This window comes from Nicotiana attenuata, unplaced genomic scaffold, assembly GCF_001879085.1.
Source record: "Nicotiana attenuata strain UT unplaced genomic scaffold, NIATTr2, whole genome shotgun sequence".
NCBI lineage: Eukaryota > Viridiplantae > Streptophyta > Magnoliopsida > Solanales > Solanaceae > Nicotiana > Nicotiana attenuata.
The window spans coordinates 125283-148339 of record NW_017672173.1 but is presented as its reverse complement, the minus strand read 5'-3'; the positions used below and the strand labels follow the sequence as shown (position 1 = coordinate 148339).

The window sequence follows — 23057 nt, the reverse complement described above, 5'->3', positions numbered from 1 at the left end:
CCCTTATCATCTGCTCCTGTTTCATCAGCACCCGCCCAGTCAGCTAGGGGTGGAGGTCAGGTAGCCAGGGGCCGCCCCAGGGGTGGAGGCCAGACTGGTGGTGGTCAGGCTCGATTCTATGCTCTTCCAGACAGGAAGGACGCCATTGCCTCAGATGCTGTTATCACATGTATTATCTCAGTCTGCCACAGAGATGTCTCTGTCTTATTTGATCCCGGATCTACCTATTCCTATGTATCTTCATATTTTGCTCATCACCTGGGTACTACCCGAGGTTGTCTTGCCTTGCCTGTTCACGTATCTACCCCGGTGGGTGATACTATCATTGTAGATCATGTATCCCGATCCTGTTTAGTGACTATTGGGGGTCTGGAGACCCGAGTTGACTTATTGCTGTTAAGCATGGTGGATTTTGATGTTATTCTGGGTATGGATTGGTTATCTCCGTACCATGCTATTCTGGACTGTCATGCTAAGACAGTTACGTTGGCTATTCCGGGTATTCCGAGGATTGAGTGGCGTGGTACGACTGATTATGTTCCCAGCAGGGTGATTTCTTTTCTAAAGGACCAGTGGATGGTTGGGAAAGGTTGTCTATCTTATTTGGCTTTCGTGAGAGATATTGGAGCTGAGATTCCTAGTCTTGACTCCGTCCCCGTCGTGAGGGACTTCCCTGATGTGTTTCCAGCAGACCTGCCGGGCATGCCACCGGACAGGGACATTGATTTTGGTATTGATCTGGTACCGGGCACTAAGCCCATCTCTATTTCTCCGTATCGCATGGCACCAGCAGAGTTGAAAGAACTAAAGGATCAACTTCAGGAACTCCTAGATAAGGGGTTTATTCGTCCTAGTGTGTAACCGTGGGGTGCACCGGTGCTATTTGTAAAGAAGAAAGATGGCACAATGAGGATGTGCATTGATTACAGACAGTTGAACAAGGTGACAGTGAAGAACAAGTATCCACTACCTCGTATTGATGATTTGTTTGACCAGCTCCAGGGGGCAAGGGTATTCTCGAAGATTGATCTCCGTTCAGGCTATCACCAGCTGAAGATCAGGGATTCAGATATTATGAAGACTGCCTTCAGGACTAGATATGGGCACTATGAATTCTTGGTTATGTCCTTTGGGTTGACTAATGCCCCAGCTGCGTTCATGCACTTGATGAACAACGTGTTTCGGCCGTATCTGGATTTATTTGTTATCATTTTTATTGATGATATCCTAGTGTACTCGCGTAGCCAGGAGGAGCATGCTCAGCACTTGAGAGTGGTGTTATAGAGGTTGAGGGAGGAGAAGCTTTATGCAAAGTTCTCCAAATGTGAGTTTTGGCTTGGGTCTGTAGCTTTTCTGGGACACGTGGTGTCCAGTGATGGTATTCAAGTTGATCCAAAGAAGGTAGAGGCGGTGCAGAGTTGGCCCAGACCGTCCTCAGCCACGGAAATTTGAAATTTCCTCGGTTTGGCAGGTTATTATCGCCGGTTCGTCCATGGTTTTTCCTTTATTGATTCGCCCTTGACTAAGTTGGCGCAGAAGGGTGCACCATTCATATGGTCAGACGAGTGCGAGGAGAGCTTTCAGAAGCTCAAGACAGCTTTAACCACAGCTCCAGTGTTAGTTTTGCCATCAGCCTCAGGTTCTTACACTGTGTATTGTGATGCCTCGAGAGTTGGGATCAGATGTGTGTTGATGCAAGAGGGCAGAGTTATTGCATATGCTTCTCGTTAGTTCAAGCCTCATGAGCAGAACTACACCGTACATGATTTGGAGTTGGCTGCTATAGTTCATGCGTTGAAGATTTGGAGGCACTACTTATATGGCGTATCTTGTGAGGTATATACTGATCATCGCAGCCTTCAGCATTTGTTCAAATAGAAGGATCTTAATTTGAGGCAGCGGAGGTGGATTGAGTTACTCAAGGACTATGATATTACCATTTTGTATCATCCGGGGAAGGCCAACGTAGTGGCCGATGCATTAAGCCGGAAGACGGTCAGTATGGGTAGCTTGGCGTACATTCCAGTTGGGGAGAGGCCCTTCGCAGTCGATGTTCAGGCTTTGGCCAATCGGATGGTGAGGTTAGATATTTCGGAGCCTAGTCGGGTGTTGGCTTGTGTAGTTTCTCGGTCTTCCTTTCATGACCGCATCAGAGAGCATCAGTATGATGATCCACATTTGCTTGTCCTTAAGGACAGGGTTCAGCACGATGACGCCAGAGATGTGACTATTGATGATGATGGCGTGATGAGGATGCAGGGCCGGATTTGCGTGCCCAATGTGGATGTGCTTCGGGAGTTAATATTAGAGGAGGCCCACAGCTCGCGGTATTCCATTCATCCGGGTGCCGCGAAGATGTATCAGGATTTGAGGCAGCACTACTGGTGGAGGAGAATGAAGAAAGATATAGTGAGTCATGTAGCTCGGTGTCTCAACTGTCAGCAGGTCAAATATGAGCATCAGAGACCCGGTGGTGTACTTCAGCGGATAGATATTCCCGAGTGGAAGTGGGAGAGGATTACTATGGATTTTGTGAGTGGTCTCCCTCGTACCTCGAAGAAGTTTGATTCGATTTGGGTGATTGTGGATCGGCTGACCAAGTCCGCGCACTTCATTCCGGTGTGTACTACCTATTCTTCGGAGCGGTTGGCAGAGATTTTAATCCGGGAGATTGTTAGGTTGCATGGGGTCCCAGTTTCTATCATCTCAGATATGGGTACTCAGTTTACTTCCCAGTTTTGGAGGACTTTTCAGCGAGAGTTGGGTACACAGGTAGAGTTGAGCACCGCATTTCATCCTCAGACGGACGGACAGTCCGAGCATACCATTCAGATATTGGAGGACATATTGCGTGCCTGTGTTATGGATTTTGGAGGTTCTTGGGCTGAGTTCTTGCCACTTGCAGAGTTTGCGTACAACAACAGCTATCAGTCCAGCATTCAGATGGCACCGTATGAGGCCTTATATGGGAGACGGTGTAGATCTCCGGTCGGTTGGTTTGAGCCCGGCGAGGCTAGACTATTGGGGACAGAGTTGGTTCAGGATGCCTTAGAGAAGGTGAAAGTGATCCAGGAGAGACTTCGTACAGCTCAGTCGCGTCAGAAGAGTTATGTGGACCGGAAGGTTCGAGACGTACCCTACATGGTGGGCGAGAAGGTCTTGTTGAAGGTTTCGCCTATGAAAGGCGTTATGAGATTTGGAAAGAAAGGTAAGTTGAGTCCACGGTTCATTGGTCCTTTTGAGATACTTAGGAGAGTCGGGGAGGTGGCCTACATGTTTGCTTTGCCACCCAGCTTGTCGGGAGTTCACCCGGTATTTCATGTTTCTATGCTCCGGAAGTATGTTGGGGACCCGTCCCATGTGTTAGACTTCAGCACGGTTCAGTTGGATGATGACTTGACTTACAATGTGGAGCCAGTGGCTATTTTGGGTCGTCAGGTTCGGAAATTGAGATCAAAGGATATAGCTTCGGTAAAGGTGCAGTGGAGAGGTCGGCCCGTTGAGGAAGCTACTTGGGAGACTGAGCAGGAGATGCGGAGCAGATATCCTCACCTATTTGAGACCTCAGGTATGCTTCTCGACCCGCTCGAGGACGAGCGTTTGTTTAAGTTGGGGAGGATGTGACGACCCAACCTGTCGTCTCATGTATTACAGCCCCGTTTCCCCCATTTATTGCTCTTTCATGTTTTATTATCAGCAACGGGTGAATTAGAGTTTAATTGAATTGGTTTGGATAGGAAATGAGACACTTAGTCTCTTTAAGGAAGGTTTGGTTTGGAAAAGTCAACCGAACGTTGACGTATTAGTTAGAAGGCTCGGATGTGAATTCCGGTGATTCGGTTAGCTCCGGGAGGTGATTTGTGACTTAGGAGTGCGATCGGAAGTGATTTTGGAGGTCCGGAGTAGAATTAGGCTTGAATTGGAAAAGTTGGCATTTTGGCGAATTCCGGTGGATAGGTGAGATTTTGATCCGAGGGTAGGAATGGAATTCCGAGAGTTGCAGTAGCTCCGTTAGGTGATTTTGGGTATGTGTGCGAAGTTTCAGGTCATTCGGAGGTGTGTAGGTCGGGTTTTTGATCGAATGCGTAATTCGGAAGTTTTTAAGAAACTTAGGCTTGAATTCGATGTGATTTGATGGTTTTAGCATTATTTAATGTGTTTTAAAGATTGGAACAAGTTTGAATAAGGTATTAGGATGTTTTGGTGTTTTTGGTTGAGGTCTCGGGGGCCTCGGGGTGAATTCGGGTGGTTAAACGAGCGTTTTGAGGTGTGTTGCAGGTTCAGTTTTTCTGTCATCTGGTATTTTCGCTTCTGCGGAAATGGACCGCAGAAGCGGTTCCGCAGAAACGGGTAAAGGAGCGCAGAAGCGGTTCGTAGCCTGGTGGAGTGTTTTCGCAAAAGCAGAACATTTTTTGCAAATGCGAGTCCGCAGAAGCGGACTATAAACCGCAGAAGCGATCTTGAGTGGTTCGCAGAAGCGGATGAGGAGACGCAAAANGACCGCATCAGAGAGCACCAGTATGATGATCCACATTTGCTTGTCCTTAAGGACAGGGTTCAGCACGATGACGCCAGAGATGTGACTATTGATGATGATGGCGTGATGAGGATGCAGGGCCGGATTTGCGTGCCCAATGTGGATGGGCTTCGGGAGTTGATATTAGAGGAGGCCCACAGCTCGCGGTATTCCATTCATCCGGGTGCCGCGAAGATGTATCAGGATTTGAGGCAGCACTACTGGTGGAGGAGAATGAAGAAAGATATAGTGAGTTATGTAGCTCGGTGTCTCAACTGTCAGCAGATCAAATATGAGCATCAGAGACCCGGTGGTGTACTTCAGCGGATAGATATTCCCGAGTGGAAGTGGGAGAGGATTACTATGGATTTTGTGAGTGGTCTCCCTCGTACCTCGAAGAAGTTTGATTCGATTTGGGTGATTGTGGATCGGCTGACCAAGTCCGGCACTTCATTCCGGTGTGTACTACCTATTCTTCGGAGCTGTTGGCAGAGATTTTCATCCGGGAGATTGTTAGGTTGCGTGGGGTCCCAGTTTCTATCATCTCGGATAGGGGCACTCAGTTCACTTCCCATTTCTGGAAGACTTTTCAGCAAGAATTGGGTACAAAGGTAGAGCTGAGCACAGCATTTCATCCCCAGACGGACGGGCAGTCCGAGCATACCATTCAGATATTGGAGACCTCAGGTATGCTTCTCGGCCCGCTCGAGGACGAGCGTTTGTTTAAGTTGGGGAGGATGTGACGATCCAACCCGTCGTCTCATGTATTACAACCCCGTTTCCCCCATTTATTGCTCTTTCATGTTTTATTATCAGCAACGGGCGAATTAAAGTTGAATTGAATTGGTTTGGATAGGAAATGAGACACTTAGTCTCTTTAAGGAAGGTTTGGTTTGGAAAAGTCAACCGAACGTTGACTTATTAGTTAGAAGGCTCGGATGTGAATTTCGGTGATCCGGTTAGCTTTGGGAGGTGATTTGTGACTTAGGAGTGCGATCGGAAGTGATTTTGGAGGTCCGAAGTAGAATTAGGCTTGGCATTTTGGCGAATTCCGGTGGATAGGTGAGATTTTGATCCGAGGGTCGGAATGGAATTCCGAGAGTTGCAGTAGCTCCGTTAGGTGATTTTGGATATTTGTGCAAAATTTCAGGTTATTCGGAGGTGTTTTGGTCGAGTTTTTGATCGAATGCGTAATTCGGAAGTTTTTAAGAAACTTAGGCGTGAATTCGATGTGATTTGATGGTTTTAGCGTTGTTTGATGTATTTTGAAGATTGGAACAAGTTTGAATAAGGTATTAGGATGTGTTGGTGTTTTTGGTTGAGGTCCCGGGGGCCTCGGGGTGAATTCGGGCGGTTAAACGAGAGTTTTGAGGTGTGTTGCACGTTCAGCTTTTCTGTCATCTGGTATTTCCGCTCCTGCGGAAACGGACCGCAGAAGCGGTTCCGCAGGAGCGAGTGGTGGATGGCATAAGCGGTTCATGGCCTGGTGGAGTGTTTCCGCAAAAGCGGAACATTTTCTCGCAAATGCGAGTCCGCAGAAGCGGATTATAAACCGCAGAAGCGGTCTTGGGTGGTTCGCAGAAGCGGATGGGGAGACGCAAAAGCGGACGTTGGGTTTTTAATGAAAATCCTCAAAAGCGGGATGTTGGCCGCAGAAGCGGTCCCGCATAAGCGGAAACGGGACCGCAGAAGCGAAATCAACTGTTACAGAAGGGTTTAAAATATTAAATTTCATCCGCGAACAAGAGGTAGTTTCCACCATTTTTAAGCGACTTAGAGAGCTTTGGGCGAGAATTTTCAAGGGTTTTGACTGAGAATCAATTGGAGGTAAGTCTCTTGACCTAATTATTCGAGTTTATGGTAGAAATTACATGTAAATTGTGGAAAATTCATCAAAACGGGTCAAGCTAGGGCTTGGAAAGTTGTGATGTAAAAACGGATTTTGAAAGTGCATTTGAACTCCGATTTTGGTAAAATTGGTATGTGTAGACTCGTGGCGAGATGAGGAATCCAGTGATATAAATTTTGTAATTTTTCGAGAAGTAGGCCCGGGGCTCGGGTTTTGCCAACTTAATGAATTTTGGTGTTTTTCGAGTCTTTTCGATTGGGTTATGTTTCTTTAGCCTATTGTAATGTATTCGTTGTGGTTTTAATCAGATTCGGCGTGCGAATAGGTTGATTCGAAAGGCAAAGGCATAGCGAGCTAGACTTGTGGCCGGCTTGAGGTGAGTAATAGATGTAGATGATGACCTGAGGGTTTGAAACCCCGGTATATCACATTGTGACGCTATATTGAGGCGAGACACGTACTCTATGACGAGTGCGGGGTCGATTGTGACTGGGGATTGTGACCTAGTCCGTTCCGATTGATGTTCGTACTGTGTTCTTGACTAGAAATTGTTGGTAATCATCCTACTTGGATTTTATGAATATGTTTGGGGCTTTGTGTGCATCCTTCAGGGATCCTTATCATTGCTTCCATGATGCTTAGCATATTTCATGATATCAGTCCTGAGTTAGACCCTGCCTCGAAATGTTTAGTAAATAAATAAAGGTTTAAACACTTAGCTCTATAATTCCTAATAATTGAGACTAAAATGAATAATTTGACTGTGCCCGAGTGGCTTGCATGCATATATATATCTGGTCTGAGTGTGGATCGGGCTGCACGCCGCAGCGAATGTTACGATGATATTGCGCTTGGGCTGTAGGAGCCCCTCCGGAGTCTGAACCCCCACAGTGAGCGCGGGTATCCAAATGGATCGGGCTGCGCGTCGCAGCGGTCATGTGCATTGCATTGCATTCATGCATTTTATATCTGTTGGTCTTAATTGTCATTGTCTGCTGTTGTTTCATCGTTTAACGTGCTGAATCGCTGATTATAGCTTTATATTGTCATATTTCGGAATTTCTTACTTTCAGCCATTATATATGTTTATTACTCACTGAGTTGGAAGTACTCACTTTACTCCCTGCACCATGTGTGCAGATTCAGGTGCTCCGGAGACTTAGTGGAGCTGTTTGCTGTTTTCGTGAAGTTTATTTTCAGGAGTTGTTGAGGTAGCTGCCTGACGTCCGCAGGACCCGACTCCTCCCCTTTATTTCATTTATCTTTCCATATCCTAGACTTCTTTATTACTATGGATATATTACTCTGTTACATCTAGAGGCTCTAGACTCGTGACTCTAGATCTATTGGGGACTGTTTGGATATTCGTTATTATTTTCCGTACTATTTTATTTAGATTTGGATTGGAACCTTGATATTTGCTATTTTAATCGTATTATTTGTTAACGGACTGCGTAATGGGTTGAGAGTATTTAATTGGTCGGGCTTGCCTAGCATTAGTGTTGGACGCCATCACGATCGGGATTGGGGTCGTGACACCCCTGCTATCATAGCTCATAATCACGAGTGGGGGTGTACATGGACCGGGTTGGTTCGACTTTTATTAAAACCAAACCAAACCAACTATATCGGGTTTGGATTGGTTCGGTTTTGTCGGGTTTTTCGGATTTTTTTGTTATGTGAATATTATTTCAATCTTACTTTGTTAAACTTTTTATAAGTAAATATATGTTTAGTAAAAATTGAAAAACCTGACAAACATATGATCTATTTAAATATTTTTATGGTAGCATTTTGTTAATAACACATGATAGTTATTTTTTTAGTCCTCTGACAATAATTTTTCGTTGATGTATACTTATAAGATTAAACGAATTTAATAATTAAACATAAAAATTAACATGATACCTAATTAATGATAAGTTCTATTTAATTTTAGATTATCAGAATACCACTTCAAATTTAAAAAAGATATAATTTAATAAATCTTGATATATGAACAAGGAAGAACAAAGAAATTGACGCATTTCAGTAACACTTGATAAGAAAGTGATCATATAACCCATTATTTAAGGTTAGTAAAAATGGAGTACTTCATATTCTATTAAATATTACATTCCATAAGAGAACCCCAAATATTTCTAGAATTTTTGTAAAGAAAATTCTATATAAAATCTTAAAAGTATATATAAAAATTATATATTTATATGTCGGTTTGGCTCGGATTTTTTTTACTCAATACCAAACCAAATCAAACCAAACCTAGTCGGGTTTTTTAATCGGTTTGATTTGACTTTTCGGTTTGGTGCGGTTTTCCGGTTCGGTTTGTACACCCCTAATCACGAGTTAAGGCCGGACGCTGCGAAGTTAGTCATTTGCCTGAGAATTGTTTTCCATATAAATTGTGTAAAAACTTAATTTTGCATGATTGCTATTATAATAACTAACAAGAGCGCGAACTACAACACTTGGTGTGATATCAAGTAAGCTTTCATTAACCAAGTATTAGAACAAGGCTAACTTTTTTTGTTAGTTAAGATTCTTGTAATGTCCCCAATATTTCTCTAGTTTGATAATCGGGACTAAATGTTCACAAACTTGAAATTATTTGCACTAATGTTCCAAGATTGAACAAACTTTCATTGAATGCCTTGATGGACAGGATTACCTCGGCAACTTGTGTTGGCAAGCTTAGACAAGTTTTTTGTTGGATTAGTCTAGTTATACGCAAGTTGGTCTCGACACCATACCAATATTAACAATAAGAAAAAAAGGAGAATTACAAAAGCAATAAAGGATGCTATTTATGATGCCAGAGCAAGAAAAAGTTTTTACGGGCAAAGATAAAGTAGCGCTAGCTGCAGTGTTTTGGGCTCCTTCATCAGATAACATCACTGGAAAGAACAACAGATAACCAGGGCAGAGCTAGCACATGAGCTACAGATTCGGCTGAACCCAGTAAAACTTTGGTTCAAACCATGTATTTGTCTTAAGAAATCTATTGAATAGATACAAATTACTATTAATTTAGAACTCAGTAACTTAAATGAACTAAAATTGCAAACTCATAAGCTTCAAAACGTAGCTCCGCCTCTCAAGATAACAATACCACTCACTAGGATGCAACATGGAACTTCCAAAGAGACCAGCAATGGTAGATATGTAGAAATAACATGTTCCTATTACATATCAGAAAGGCCAAATACATACATCTTGATATCCTGTTTAGGCCATAAATAAGCATCTAGTTTCCCACTTCTGCTTCATTTTTCTTTCCCTTTTTTTTTTTTTAGGGGGGGGGGGGGGGAGGGTAGGTATGGGAGTGGGATAAGGTTAACTTCTGCTTCATTTGTTTGCAATTTCTGTAAATCACAGGCACATGTAAAGTGTAAACAAAAGGCACCTTAATAACAGAGCACATCACAAGTAAATCTAAAATTTCTTGTTTTGCACAGAATATATCACTGCCCAAGCCTGCATATACATTATTTGATTCAATGACCAATGGACATAAAACATCCATTTCCACTGTTTGATTCACTAAACCTTGTTGGGAAAATACTCAAAACCTATAATCTTCTAACAAAGAAATTATAAGTGACAATCTAAATACCAACTTTTGCATTTTAGCAATTTCTTGTTGAATCCTAAACCACTGTGGTCAAGATAGTTTTCTTGCGGAAACACAACCTCTTTTTTTTATGATGGCAGTGACCAAACTTACTTCCGTGCACCTTGACTATTCCACCGCACATATATATGTTACCTTCCATCAGCACAAGTACCAGTAAACGTGAGGAGTGACACCTCCGCCCTACTAAAGAAGTTCGCAAGCAAGGGACAAGCCGAACACCTACCTTTCCAACTAAGTCCAAGGCGAGGACCCTTTAATTGGCGATGCGTTCCGTCGTCAGCAAGCGGTGGCCAACAAGGCAATTTTTGTAAGACACACGTAGAAATATGCCACTGATGTGAGGAAAGCCAAAGCCTAAGCAACAATAGTATTTATATCATTCGTGGGTGCGGCTAACACCCCAGGAGGTAATTGTATGATTTTCCAAGGTAAAAAGCTCGGACAACTCTACCAAACATGGCTTAGGCAAGACAGATAAGGAAGAAATCACCTCATATAAAAATCAACTTTTAACTAAAAGCCTTGCACAGACAACTTCTCTTCAGCTACTCATGGAACTTCACTTTCAACAATTTACTATACTATTTAGCTCAACTATTTAACATCCATATTAACACCAAGCTAAAGACATACAACAGTACAACCGAAGTTTATTTCAAGTTCAATTGATTTACTATTCTATCTAACACTGACGAATATAAGATTACAAACTATGTTGCACGGACTTCCCAAAATGCTATCGCACCCATATGCTATCGCACCCATGTCGGATCCTCCAAAACTACATGTCGGATCCTCCAAAACTACACTGCTTTTGGAGGATCCGATACACCCGGTGGTATTTTCAAAAGTCCGAGCGACATAAATTACAAAACACATGATTACATGAAAAAATCCCAAACATGAAACCCTAAATCATTAATCACAAGAAATAAAAGACAAATTTACCCTTCTTTACTTTCAAATTACCTTTTTTCCTATACAATTTTACTCCTGCTAACAACAGCAAGGGTTTTAACTTGCTGTTCGCTGTAACGGCGCTTGAGGTAACATTCGAGGATCTCCATAACGCAAACGAACCGCTTCATCTCCTCTAATTGGCGGCTCAGCTCAGCTTCTCGAGCCCTGGCTCGCTCAAGTCGCGCCTCCGTCTCGGCTAACCGGTCTCGGAGGTTATTGACTACTACGGTATTCTCGTTCGCCGGCGGTGTAGTTCGGGTCCGGGTCGGGTTGGTTAAGGCGCCTTTTGACGGGAATTGTTGACTGCCGTAGCACATTTTCTCGAGGGAAATTTGGAGTAGTTGTGTTAATGCTAATGATTTGGAAGCTTTTTTGGTAGAAGGGGAGGTGATTAAATGGAAATATTAGGAAAGGTGTAGAGAATCAACGGTGATTATCTTTTGCTTAATTTAGACCCTATGATCTTATCAATTACTACCTCCGTCGAATATTATGTGCCGTGTTTCTCTTTTACACGCCCCTTAAGAAATATCAATTAGGAAAGGGATTGGACTATTCTACCCTTATTTATGTCTTAAAGATATAATTTCTCTTCTTTGAATATTTATTCTATTCATGTGTTATCTCTATCTTCAAGAACAATTATTACTAAGGGTAAAAAAGAAAAAAAACAATCAATTTTGTCCTGAACTTCCAAAATAACAAATAATTTGAGACAACTATTTTTGATAACCATGACTATTAATATGAGACGGAGGGAGTACTAAATAATATAACTAGTATTAGAACACGCGCGTTGCACGGTCAATATTAGAAATATTAATTATTTTAATTATAATTTGTCTTTATAGTATATTATATCATGTTGCCTTAATAAAATTTCAATTGGCATCTTACTTCTCAATACAATATTTCATTAACTACACTATATGAAATTAAAGAAAAATGAATTATATAGTCATCATATAATATTTTTGTTTCTTATTTTTCTTTATTATAATTTTTATTATCTAATATTATTACATTATTTATATGACTATTTATTAGCGTCTAACTTGGCTTAATATCATTTTCAACATTACTTGTGACGACCCAAAGGGTCATCACCTGTTTTTAATTAATTCTGTGCTTCCGAGGCCTTGAAAACCTCATTTAGAGTCGCCTCAATTTGCATGCGCAGTCCGGGCGCGTAGCCGGAAAGCTCAAATATGAAATTCTGTGAAAAATGCTAAATTTTGAATTTAAAATGAATAAATTTGACTTTGGTCAACATTTTGGGTAAACGGACCCGGACCCGTGATTTGACGGTCCCGGAGGGTCCGTAGAAAAATATGGAACTCGGACGTATGCCCGGAATCGAATTCCGAGGTGCCGAGCCCGAGAAATAAATTTTTATAAGAAATTGTTTTTCTGAAATTGTTAAGGAAAATTGAGATGATATTTGATTGGAACGTGTTGGTATCGGGCCCGTATTCTAGTTCCGGCGCCCGGTACAGGTCTTATATATGCTTTAAGTCATTCCTGTGAAATTTGGTTGAAAACGGACGTCATTTGACGTGATTCGGACCTAAATTGAAAAATTTGATGTTTTATGAAGTTTGAAAGAATTTTTGGATTTTGAGGTTTAATTCGATGTATATGATGTTATTTTGGCGATTTAATCTCGCGAATAAGTCCGTAGGATATTTTTGAGGTTGTGTGCATATTTGGTTTGGAGCCCCGAGGGCTCGGGTGAGTTTCGGATAGGCCACGGGTGCATTTTTGAACTTTGAAAATAATCTGGTATGCCTGTTCTGCAGTTTTCGCATTTGCGAATCAGGTCTCGCAAATGCGATCTCGCAAATGCGAGCCTGGCATCGCAAATGCGAGGAGCGAAAACTTTGCAACTGATCGCAAGTGAGACCAAATGGCTCGCAAATGCGAAGTGGGGTCTGTCGCAAATGCCCTCATTTTGTTCAGTGTTCGCAAATGCGAACTTCACTTCGCAATTCCCACATCTGAGTATTGCAAACCCCTGTTCGCATTTCCCATAACTGAGACCTGCAATTTTTACACTTAAACAATTTTGAGCTTCATTTTTCATATTTTCTCAAACCCAAACACACTTAGGCGATTTTCCAAGAACAAGTCTTCTTCCAAATCAATTGTAAGTTAGTTTTTACTCATTTCTTTCAATCATTAACATCTTTTAACATGATTTCAACCTAAAATCAAAGATTTTCATGGGGGAAATTGGGTGTTTTGGGTAGAACCTAGGTTTTTCAAAAATTGGGGATTTGGACCTCGATTTGAGGTCCAATTTCAAAACAAATTACATATTTGAGTTCGTGGGGGAATGGGTAATCGGGTTTTGGTTCGAACCTCGGGTTTTGACCACGTGGGCCCCGAGGCGATTTTTGACTTTTTAGGTAAAACTTTAGAAAACTCATTTTCATGCATTGGGGTTGATTCATTTAGCACTTATTGATGTAATTAAGTAACTTGTGACTAGATTCGAGAGGATTGGTGGTGGAATCAAGGGGTAAATCTATAATTGAGACTTGAGTTGAGTTCAAGGCATCGAGGTAAGTGTTTGGTCTAACCCTAGCTTGAAGGATTAGGAGTTGATTCTTATTTGCTAATTGCTTCTTGTTGAGTACGACGTATAGGCATGGTGACGAGTATCTATACGTTGGTGTCGAGCATGACCGTTGTGAGCACGTGATTTTTGCCCTATATGAATCATTCCCAAAAATTCAAACAAAATAATTTCTTTCATTATTTTGCAATTTTGTGGACTTTTGTGACATTTTAGGTTAATTGTTTGCATTTTATTTGTGCATTTTAATTCATATAAAAATATAAAAAATACACTTGACATTTGCATTTAGGTTTAATTTCACATTCTAGGATTAATTAGTAGTTAAAATTGCTTAAAAATAGAGAAAATAACAAAAATGGTCCTTTTTGCAATTATAGTCTTAATTTGTCTTAGTTTGCATTTAAATTAGGAATTATTATAATTGAAAATTAAGAAATATAATTTTTAGAGTCAGTTTGGTTTTTGGTTTTTAATTTAGCATTTAATAAAAAAAATATATATATAAAAATACAAAATGGAAAAGCAAAAAGAAAAGAAGAAAAGAAAAGGAAACCATTTTTAAATAAAGGAAGAGGGCTGATCTTAAAGATCCAAATTTGAGCCAAAGTAGCTTAGCCCAAACAAAAATTGCCCCCAGTCCGAGCCCACACCCATCCCCAGCCCGGTCCGACCTCCATTGCCTTCAAAACGACGCCGTTTCCTGGGGGTTAATCCTAGCCCTTGATTGTTTGATCCAAGGGACGGGAGCATCCTAGGTTAGTCGATATATAAATGTCGGACCCCGACCTACCCCCCCTCCATCATCGTCTCCAAACCCTCAGAGCCTCTAACCTAACGCCGGCGGCCGGAAATCGTCGCCGCCGGCGGCCCATCTCCAAACGCCACCAAAATTACACCCCTGGTTCCCCTTCTCCTCCCCTTTACGAATCCACCATCCGTTTCGCTCAAATCCCGGCCAAACGTTTCGAATGTTAGATCAAAGTTTTCCGGCCATGACACCACTTCTCCCAAATCAGTCCAAATTAACACCATGGAATCGCCTAAACCTCCTCTTTCAAACCCCCCAAACCCCGTCCCTCAAATCTAGTCGGAACTGCTCGAATATTAGTTTTAAATTTTTCGGCCAAAACCCTAATCGCTCCAAACTACCCCAAATTAATGCCACATGATCCCCTTGCTTCCCTCGTGACGAATTCGATGTCAATGGCACTCAAATCTCGCTGGGGAAGGGCTAATTCTGAATCTAAGAGGGAAAGTGAAAAAACAGTGAGTTGATAGTTTTCTTTGAATTACCTGTCCATTAGTGGATTGGAGTTTCGTTTTTTTTTTCAAATTGTGCTTTTCTGTGTGGCTTTGCTTGTTTAATTGGTGACCTGGGCCTGTTTGTTTAACTTTATCATTCGTTTAATCGTAGTTATTGTTAATTAGTCTATAGTCAGTAAGCTTAGTTTAGTTTTCTTTTGATTTTCGTTTCAGTCAATAAAATCCTTCTCACTTGATTGATTGTTATTCATGATTTAGTAATTGTTTTCTTATTAGTCGGATGGTTTCTTGCCCTGTTACCATGAGTTTTCAATTTCTGGTTAAATTGCTTTTGATTGATTTTTCTTTTAAGTGTTGTTTTGATTTTGATTAGTGATTTGTGATGATAGTTTAAATTGGTTTCCAATCAGGTTAGATGTGTGTTTTGTTTCATAGTATTACAATAGTTGGTTATCTTGCTGTTTGTTTGGATTGCTGAAGCCTGTAGTTAACTATAGTCAATTGTTAATTAATCATGGATAAGGGATTGGTTCAGTTAACTGGGGGTAGATTAATGATTTCAGGAATGAGGGTAGGGGTAATATGGGTAATCAAATAGTGGAATCTTGTAGTAACAGATTAGGAACATTCTAGAATAGGAATTTAGTTTTAATTTCAGAAGTTAGGATGCTTACTTGAGTAACGAGTCAATAAGTAGAGGACTAGTATGAAAATAAGTGAGGGACTAATGTGTAAAATAAGAAATCTGAAGTTGCACCTCATTGTGCCTATAAAAGGGCATTCCCATGCCTCGTTTCACAAGTTTGGAGCTCCAAAAATTCCCCCCAAAAGTGCTCTCTAGTTTTCAGATCTGAATTTGAGATTCAACATTCAAAAATAAATAAAAAACTAGAAAATCTTCAAAAATCCAAAAAAGTACTGATTCATTGTTAAATTTTAGGTTAGTTTCAAGTTTTTAGTTAGGGACTCACATTTTCTAGTGTGATCTTTGGTTGCTGAAGTTCAGAGGCTCATTTCGAGTTTATTTGGGTGCATTTGAGTGAATTCTGGTTATATTAGGCTGGTTTTTGGCTGTTTTCCTTGGCGTTCTTCCTCTTCTATTCATTGCTGGGTAGCTGTGGCCTTTTGAACTGAAAATCAACTTAGTTCTCTGGATTGCAACTGCTGTTTGTTTGTTTCCGCTGCTGACCTCTTCTTTCTTATTTCATTCAATTGCCAGGTAAATATTTCGAGCCTATGTCGATGTAGTTCCATCTGTTGAAAACGTGAAATGAAACTGAAGTTGAATTTCTGCTGAGGAGCTGCAATTTAAATAATTTTGTTGTGTTTATTTTTAGATAGTTCTCCTATGATGTGATTAGTTGTTCATTGTAGTTAAACTAGGATTGTTTTGAACTGTAACAGACTATTGGACTTTTAAAACTGGGAGTCATTCATTGGCCTTAGCTAGCTTAATCCTGTTTTCGTGTATTTTAATTAGTGAAACTAGAAGGATAGCTGAAGCAGGAAATGAATTCAAGGTCTGCGATCCTCATGTATTAAAAGTTAAAAATGAATTGAGAATCAGTCTATAAGCCTTGCTCATAATCACAGTAGTTCGTTTCTAGAATCATGAATGTTGAGTATCAGTTTAGTAATGTTAATTTGAATTAGTATCATGTAGTCGAGCTGCTGCCATTGTTGTTCGTGTTTGATTGTTACTTTATTGAATAATAGGAGTTCACTAGTAGATAAACAAATAGAATTGGGATTTAGTCATATCTTGTTAATTTGACTCAGTGACTCTCTTGTTGCAAATCATTGAACATTTGACGTAACTAGAAGTACATTAAGCAAATTCTTGTTTAAAAGGATCGAACTCCTATTTTGCTTAAAGGTCAGGGCCCAGCAGCTCGCCTCGGGAGTTTGGGCTTCAGGGGTATTAGATGCACGGCCCAGGCCAACGCTTATTCCTGTTTTCGTTTGGGGCCTGGGCCAAAGCCTACGTATGGTTGATTTTGGTTGTAGGACTGGTTTGCAATTCTTAACCCTTGGGCTTCTCTTGGAGCCTAATGACTTGTTTAGTTTAAAACCGTCGCTTGGTTAGGCTAATAATTTTAATTAATTAGGATTTGTTTTTTTCTTTATTTTAGAGACAATTAAATAGAAAACCTTAGCTTACTTTAGATTGGCCTTAAAATAAAAATGAGATGAGCCTCGCCAAATAAAACGCATAAATTGCGGGGCCCTCGATAAATGTTTATGCTAAAAATACTTAGACTTCGGGATGGGCCGTTTAGCGAATTTCACGACCTTCCCCAAAGATAATAATGCGTTAGACGCTTTAGGCGCGTTTTAATAATTTTACCTTCTTAAATACGGGTGCACATTTATGTGACCCAAATCCAAATCTCAACGAAGTCGAAATGTGTCAAAAATCGCGGGTGCATTTATGTGACGCGGTTCGAGACATGTTTTCGCGACGTTGCAATTCTCTTAAAATAATAACAATAAAAGCGGTTCAGAGTTAAAAAACACATAGGTCAAAACATGTACGAAAATCAAATACAATAGCCAAATATAGCAGTTGAGCGACCGTGCTAGAACCACGGAACCCGGAAATGCCTAACACCTTCTCCCGGGTTAACAGAATTCCTTACTCGGATTTCTGGATCGTGGACTGTTAAACAGAGTCATATTTTGCTCGATTCGGGATTCAACTGGTGACTTGGGACACCATTAATCTCCCAAGTGGCGACTCTGAATCTTAATAAACAAATCCGTCTCGATTGTCCTTTAATTGGAAAAACTCCTTTATGCCCTTGCGGGTGTAGTGAAAAAGGAGGTGTGACAGCTCTGGTGACTCTGCTGGGGATCAGAACCCAGAACTTTGGCTCAGGGTTCAGAATTCGAGCTTAGATATATTGTTTTATTTGGCTTTATCTGATTTTCCTACATGTTTCATGCTAAATGTGCTAAATGCTTTACCGCTTTGATATTATCTGAACTGTATATAAACTGTGCCGAAACCCTTCTCTTCTCACCTCCGGGGATGTGCTCACTAGTGGAGACTCCCTATTCTGTTAGTGTCATACCTTAAAATAAGAAAGAGGCCGGGCAAGTTACTAAGCCGGATGGCCTTTTGGTTCCCGGTACGTAGCCCCCTCCTCGACTCGAGTTATCCGCTCGGGTACACAGTCTAGAACCTATACCCAGGTTTTGAACCTAGAATAACTTGACCTCATGCCGGATCCCTAGTAGGAACGCTTATCTGCATCACGTGCATTTTGACTTAGGGGACTCAACACAGGGGTTGGGTCCGTCTAGGACAGGTGTACCCGGAATAATGGACCATCCTGATGCATCCTACTTGTGCATTTATCTGTTTTGGACTCGCATGCTGACTGGCTTTGAATATCTGGAAAAAATTGGAAAAACAAAAAAGAAAAGAGAAAATAGCAGTGTAGAGAGTTAATTACCTATACTAGAAAAACCAATGTCCAAGTAGTGCCGAAATGCTGTCGGCTTTTTGAGAAAATGAAAATAAAAGAAGAAAAGTAGTTTGTTTTAGTTTGTTTTGTTTACCAATGGAAAAGAAAAACAAAAAAGAGTTTTATTTTCAATTTAGTTTGTTTATTTGCCACTGAAAAAGAAAATATAAAAAAGAATCTTGCTTTCAGAAATAGTGGATTTTGCCAACAAAAACAAAAAGAGTCTTGTTTTAAAAAATAGTCAGTTTTATTTGCCCGAACTACGCTGGTTTGATTCTCACCGGATGTGAGATACGTAGGCAACCCTCATCGGGTCCAACCTCCCCTTTTCAAAAATAGCCAAAAATGCCAAATTTTTTAATTTCGTCATGAATAAGTCGGGTGCCGCCATTCTTGTCTAAAATAAGCCAAACGTCCCTAAAAGGGCGCCGAAAGGCCGTTTTTGCAAGAACAGCCACCCTGGGTCATTGTCAACGGTTAGCGGGCACAACCTTAAAATCTTCTCCCCGAAGTGCTGAAAGACCGTAACTGCAAAACCGGCCGTTTGTTTTAAAATTGGAAATTTGAACAAAAATAGTGTCATTTTTCCCTTTTAGGTCAAAATAAATGATTAAATCACCTTAATAAATGTGCAGGATGAGCACAACTCAAAATGAACCTTTTTCAATCATGCATAAAATCCCTTTGGAGTTGCGTCTGTGGTGGAACGACTTAGGAGGAGAAGGGCAAGATGAAGTCAAAAAATATTTGAAAGGGCTTACCGGTTTGTTGGAGATTGTGCCTCGGGGGAGACATTATCAGAGCATTGGTCACATGCTGGGACCCGGCGCATAACGTCTTCCATTTCTCGGACTTTGAACTAACCCCGACACTAGAGGAAATAGCCGGCTACATCGGATATGGCCACATAGGAGGCTTTTGTACTCCACACTTCATATATCACAGATATGGCCACATAGGAGGCTTCAACAACCCGGAAAACAGGATATGTAGCAAAGGAAACCGCCAAAAATGGGAAGAACACAGACATTTTGCTTTTATGGTGGTTTTTCTGGGGCTTGTGGTATTTCCAAGGAAAGACGGAAACATTGACATAAAAATAGTCGGGGTCGTCAGCACTCTACTCACTCAAGCCAAAAGCACTCTTGCGCCCATGATATTAGCCGAAATCTTCCGCGCTGTTACAGCCTGCAAAGCCGGGGGAGACTTCTTCGAGGGGTGCAATCTATTGTTGCAAATGTGGATGACCGAACACTTGTGCCGTCGTTCTCAGTTCCTGAGTTATGGGTCTACAAAGAAAACATGTATAGAGGAGTTTTACACAAGGATTAAGGGGATCAGCTTGCCCGAGGGATTCATGGGCTGGACATCATACTTTCGGTCCCTCACTGCTAGTCAAATAGAGTGGACATTTGGATGGTTGCCTGTTGATGAAATCATATATATGCCAGCAACGGGGCCGCACTTCCTTTTGATGGGTCTTAAAAGCATTCAGCCTTATGCTCCGTATCGGGTTTTAAGGCAACTCGGGAGATGCCAGATAGTGCCGAAAGATGACGATCTTAGCATCCAAGTGATTGAGGTTGGTCCTGATGGACAGTTTCCTGAAGCAAGGGTTCGCCAGGTTTGGAGCGAATGTCAATACTTGGCGGCGAATACTTATGTACGGGATCGATCTAAAGGAGAAGTGTCACCTGAGTACCATGCTTGGTATAGAAGGGAAGTTGCATTTGGGAGGCCAGCTAAAAGACCTCACCTCCAGGACTTTGCTGAATCATCACAAGAACAGTGGGCTTGGTTAGCTAAAGAAAATGAATACAGGGCCCGCATAGGAGCATTGGAAAAACAAGTCCAAGACCTCCAGTTTGAAAGCAGCGTGCAAGCTGCGGCTGATGAGGGTGAGAGAAAGAAATTGGCCAAAGAGAATGAAGCCTTACGAGCCCAAATCCAAAAGATGAAGCTAGCGGCCGAAAATCCCGTCAGGAGTGCCAAAGATGCAAAGCTTATAGAAAATCTAAGGCAAAAAGTGAATGACTACAATTTTGATCTCAACAAAGCAGAAAAGGAATTAGCTGGGGTTCGAAAACAATTGGCTAAAAACGCGGAAGAACGAGCCCGCATGATTAAGCAGTTGAGAGAACAATACGATAATGAGGTCACGGGATTAAAGAAAAATGTCATTGCCACAGAGAATAGAATGATCAAACAGGCAAAAGAATTGAAAGTTGAAAGAGAGCACTGTTACACGGCATTGGCACAATTAGAAATGGACTTGCAACAACTCCAGGAGTAAAACCAGGTAGCCGAGCAAACTTTGGAGGCTAGGGCCCAACAGATAGGGCGGTTGCTTCAAGAAAAAGGCCGAATCAGAGAGAGAATCTTAACCGTTGCTCACTCCATTACTAGGAAATGCCAAGTATGCGAAAACATGACCCGTACCACCTTCTTTGCATCAGTGATGATATTTGTGAAGCAGATAATGAGTGACCTGGACAGACTTCAAGGGGAACTTGCATATAGGCCCGCGGCGAGACCGAACGATGTCCCGCGGGCACCAGGAGCTTTAATGTATTCATGATTGTCCTTTGAGTCTGTATTTCCTTTTCTACTAGAGTTTGTCATTTGAGTCTGTATTTCTTTTCTACTGGTTCTATTGGAGTCTGTATTTCCTTTTCATTAAAAGTCAGTCAGTTGATTGAGTCTGTATTTTTGTTTGAACTAGAATAGGGATGGTGGAGTCTGTAGTTCTTTTCTGCATTAGAGTCTGGTAGTTGTTTAGTCTGTCAGTTTTGAGTCTTTGTAATAGACGTAGTTGCTATCAATAAAATTGAAATTCCCAAAAAATACTTTGCTTCTACTTTACATTTATTCTTCACGAACTACGCTCGGTCTGATTCACGCGGGGTCGTGATACGTAGGCAATCTCCATAGGATTCGACCGTAACCAAATAATAAAATGGAAAAATAGGAGAGAAAATGCAAAACGAGAGAGCGGCAAGAAACAATGGAACAACAAAAAGGGAAATGGCACATAGAAATAAGGAAAAGCCGGGATGACGCATGCAACCAAGCAAAGGCATAATAGAAATGGTTAACTGCTTAGGTGCATTCATTCTCCAATGTGCGGTTATCTATCTGTTAATGCTCTAACCACTAACAAAGTTGTTGTTGATGAGTCCAGGCAAGTGGTTAAGTTGACTGGCATTCTGGCAACCCATCCCTACAACACCCGCTCTAAGGATAAGTCAAACATGGTCAACCAGGAATTAGAAGCAAGCATTGTCGACCCGTCTAGGGAGGAGGAAGTAGTGGACGTTAATGCAATGAAGGAGGAGATGTATAAACTGAAGCAACAAATGGCCGAGATGTACCAGGCCTGGTCAAAGGGACATCCACCACCAGCCTATCCTGCTAACCCCGCCTACCTCCCACCACTAGCTCAGCCTCAAGATCCTCCCACAGTGAACTCATCTCCGGCTTTCCCTACTTACCAGCAGTACTACGGAACCACCTCTCAAACACCACCACCTCCACCACCCAAACAAATTCCATGCCCTCCACCGCCAACTACTCTTGTGTTTGTGGCTCCCCCACCTGTCGCATTACACAGGTCTTCTACCAAACCTTTGTTCCAAACCCATGATAACTAGTATTACCCACCCGAAGCCACCTTCAAACCACCAGAACCATGCTTTTACACTCCCCGTCTTGATTTGTCAGCTGAAGAAGAAAAGCCTCCCGAAAACCCTGAGCAAGAGGAAATGATACGGAAGGTAAAGAGCTTAGAGCACTCATTCAGAAATATGCAGGGTCTCGGAGGTCAAGTGAGTGTATCCTACAAGGACTTGTGCCTGTTTCCCGATGTCCAGTTGCCAGCAGGATTCAAGTTACCCAAGTTTGACTTGTATGGCGGACATAGTGATCCGGTGGCCCATTTAAGGGGGTTCTGCAGCAAAATGAGAGGAGCTGGGGGAAGGGACGAGTTATTGATGGCTTACTTCAGTCAAAGTCTAAGTGGAGCAGCCTTGGAGTGGTACACACGACAGGACCATGCTCGATGGTACACTTGGGACGATCTGGCACAAGCATTTGCATGTCATTTTCAGTATAATCTCGAAATTGTCCCGGACTGGCTGTCACTGACTAAAATTGAAAAGAAGCCCGGAGAAAGCTTCAAAGAATACGGTTTCCGATGGAGAGAGCAGGCGGCAAGAGTCGATCCTCCAACTTTTAACGAGGTCGTGAAAATGGGATGTATGGTGGAAGAGAGTCTCAAGTTTAACAAGATTATGAGCTATTCAGCAATCAAAGCAACTACCCAGGCTATTCAGAGCGCACTAGGGGGTATTGGGAAAGAAGAAGAAAGAAGATGTTGCAGTAGTGGAATCAAGAGCTTGGTCCAGAGGTCCATCACCATATTATCACCAACCTCGCCTTCACCCTCAAACCTACCCACACACCCCATATGGCCCACCGCAGCACTACTACCCACATCCTGTCCCCAATTTCTCTGTCCACCATGCCCAAACATACCCCCAACCTCCTACCCATGCACAATGGCGTGCACCCACCCCACAAAATACTTACCCATCTCAAAGCACCTACCCACCCTCGAGAACCAACAGAAATCCCACGGGAATCGGTTTTCGACCTAACCCTGCATTTAAAAATGATAGGCTACAAAAGAAGAAGACTTTCACTCCATTGGGTGAATCTTACACCAGCTTGTTCCACAGATTGAGACAGTTGGGCATGTTGAGTCCGATTGAATCCAAATTGCCAAA

General features: G+C 41.8%; 1 protein-coding gene across 1 annotated transcript; it reads right to left on the bottom strand.

Annotated features, from left to right (window-relative positions):
• Positions 1-9824: 9824 nt before the first annotated feature.
• On the bottom strand, positions 9825-11360 carry LOC109212158 (protein SKIP34). The gene has a single exon (XM_019375776.1). The coding sequence runs from the start codon at positions 11274-11276 to the stop codon at positions 10977-10979; it is 300 nt and encodes a 99-aa protein (XP_019231321.1). The 5' UTR covers positions 11277-11360; the 3' UTR covers positions 9825-10976.
• Between the last annotated feature and the right edge of the window lie 11697 nt (positions 11361-23057).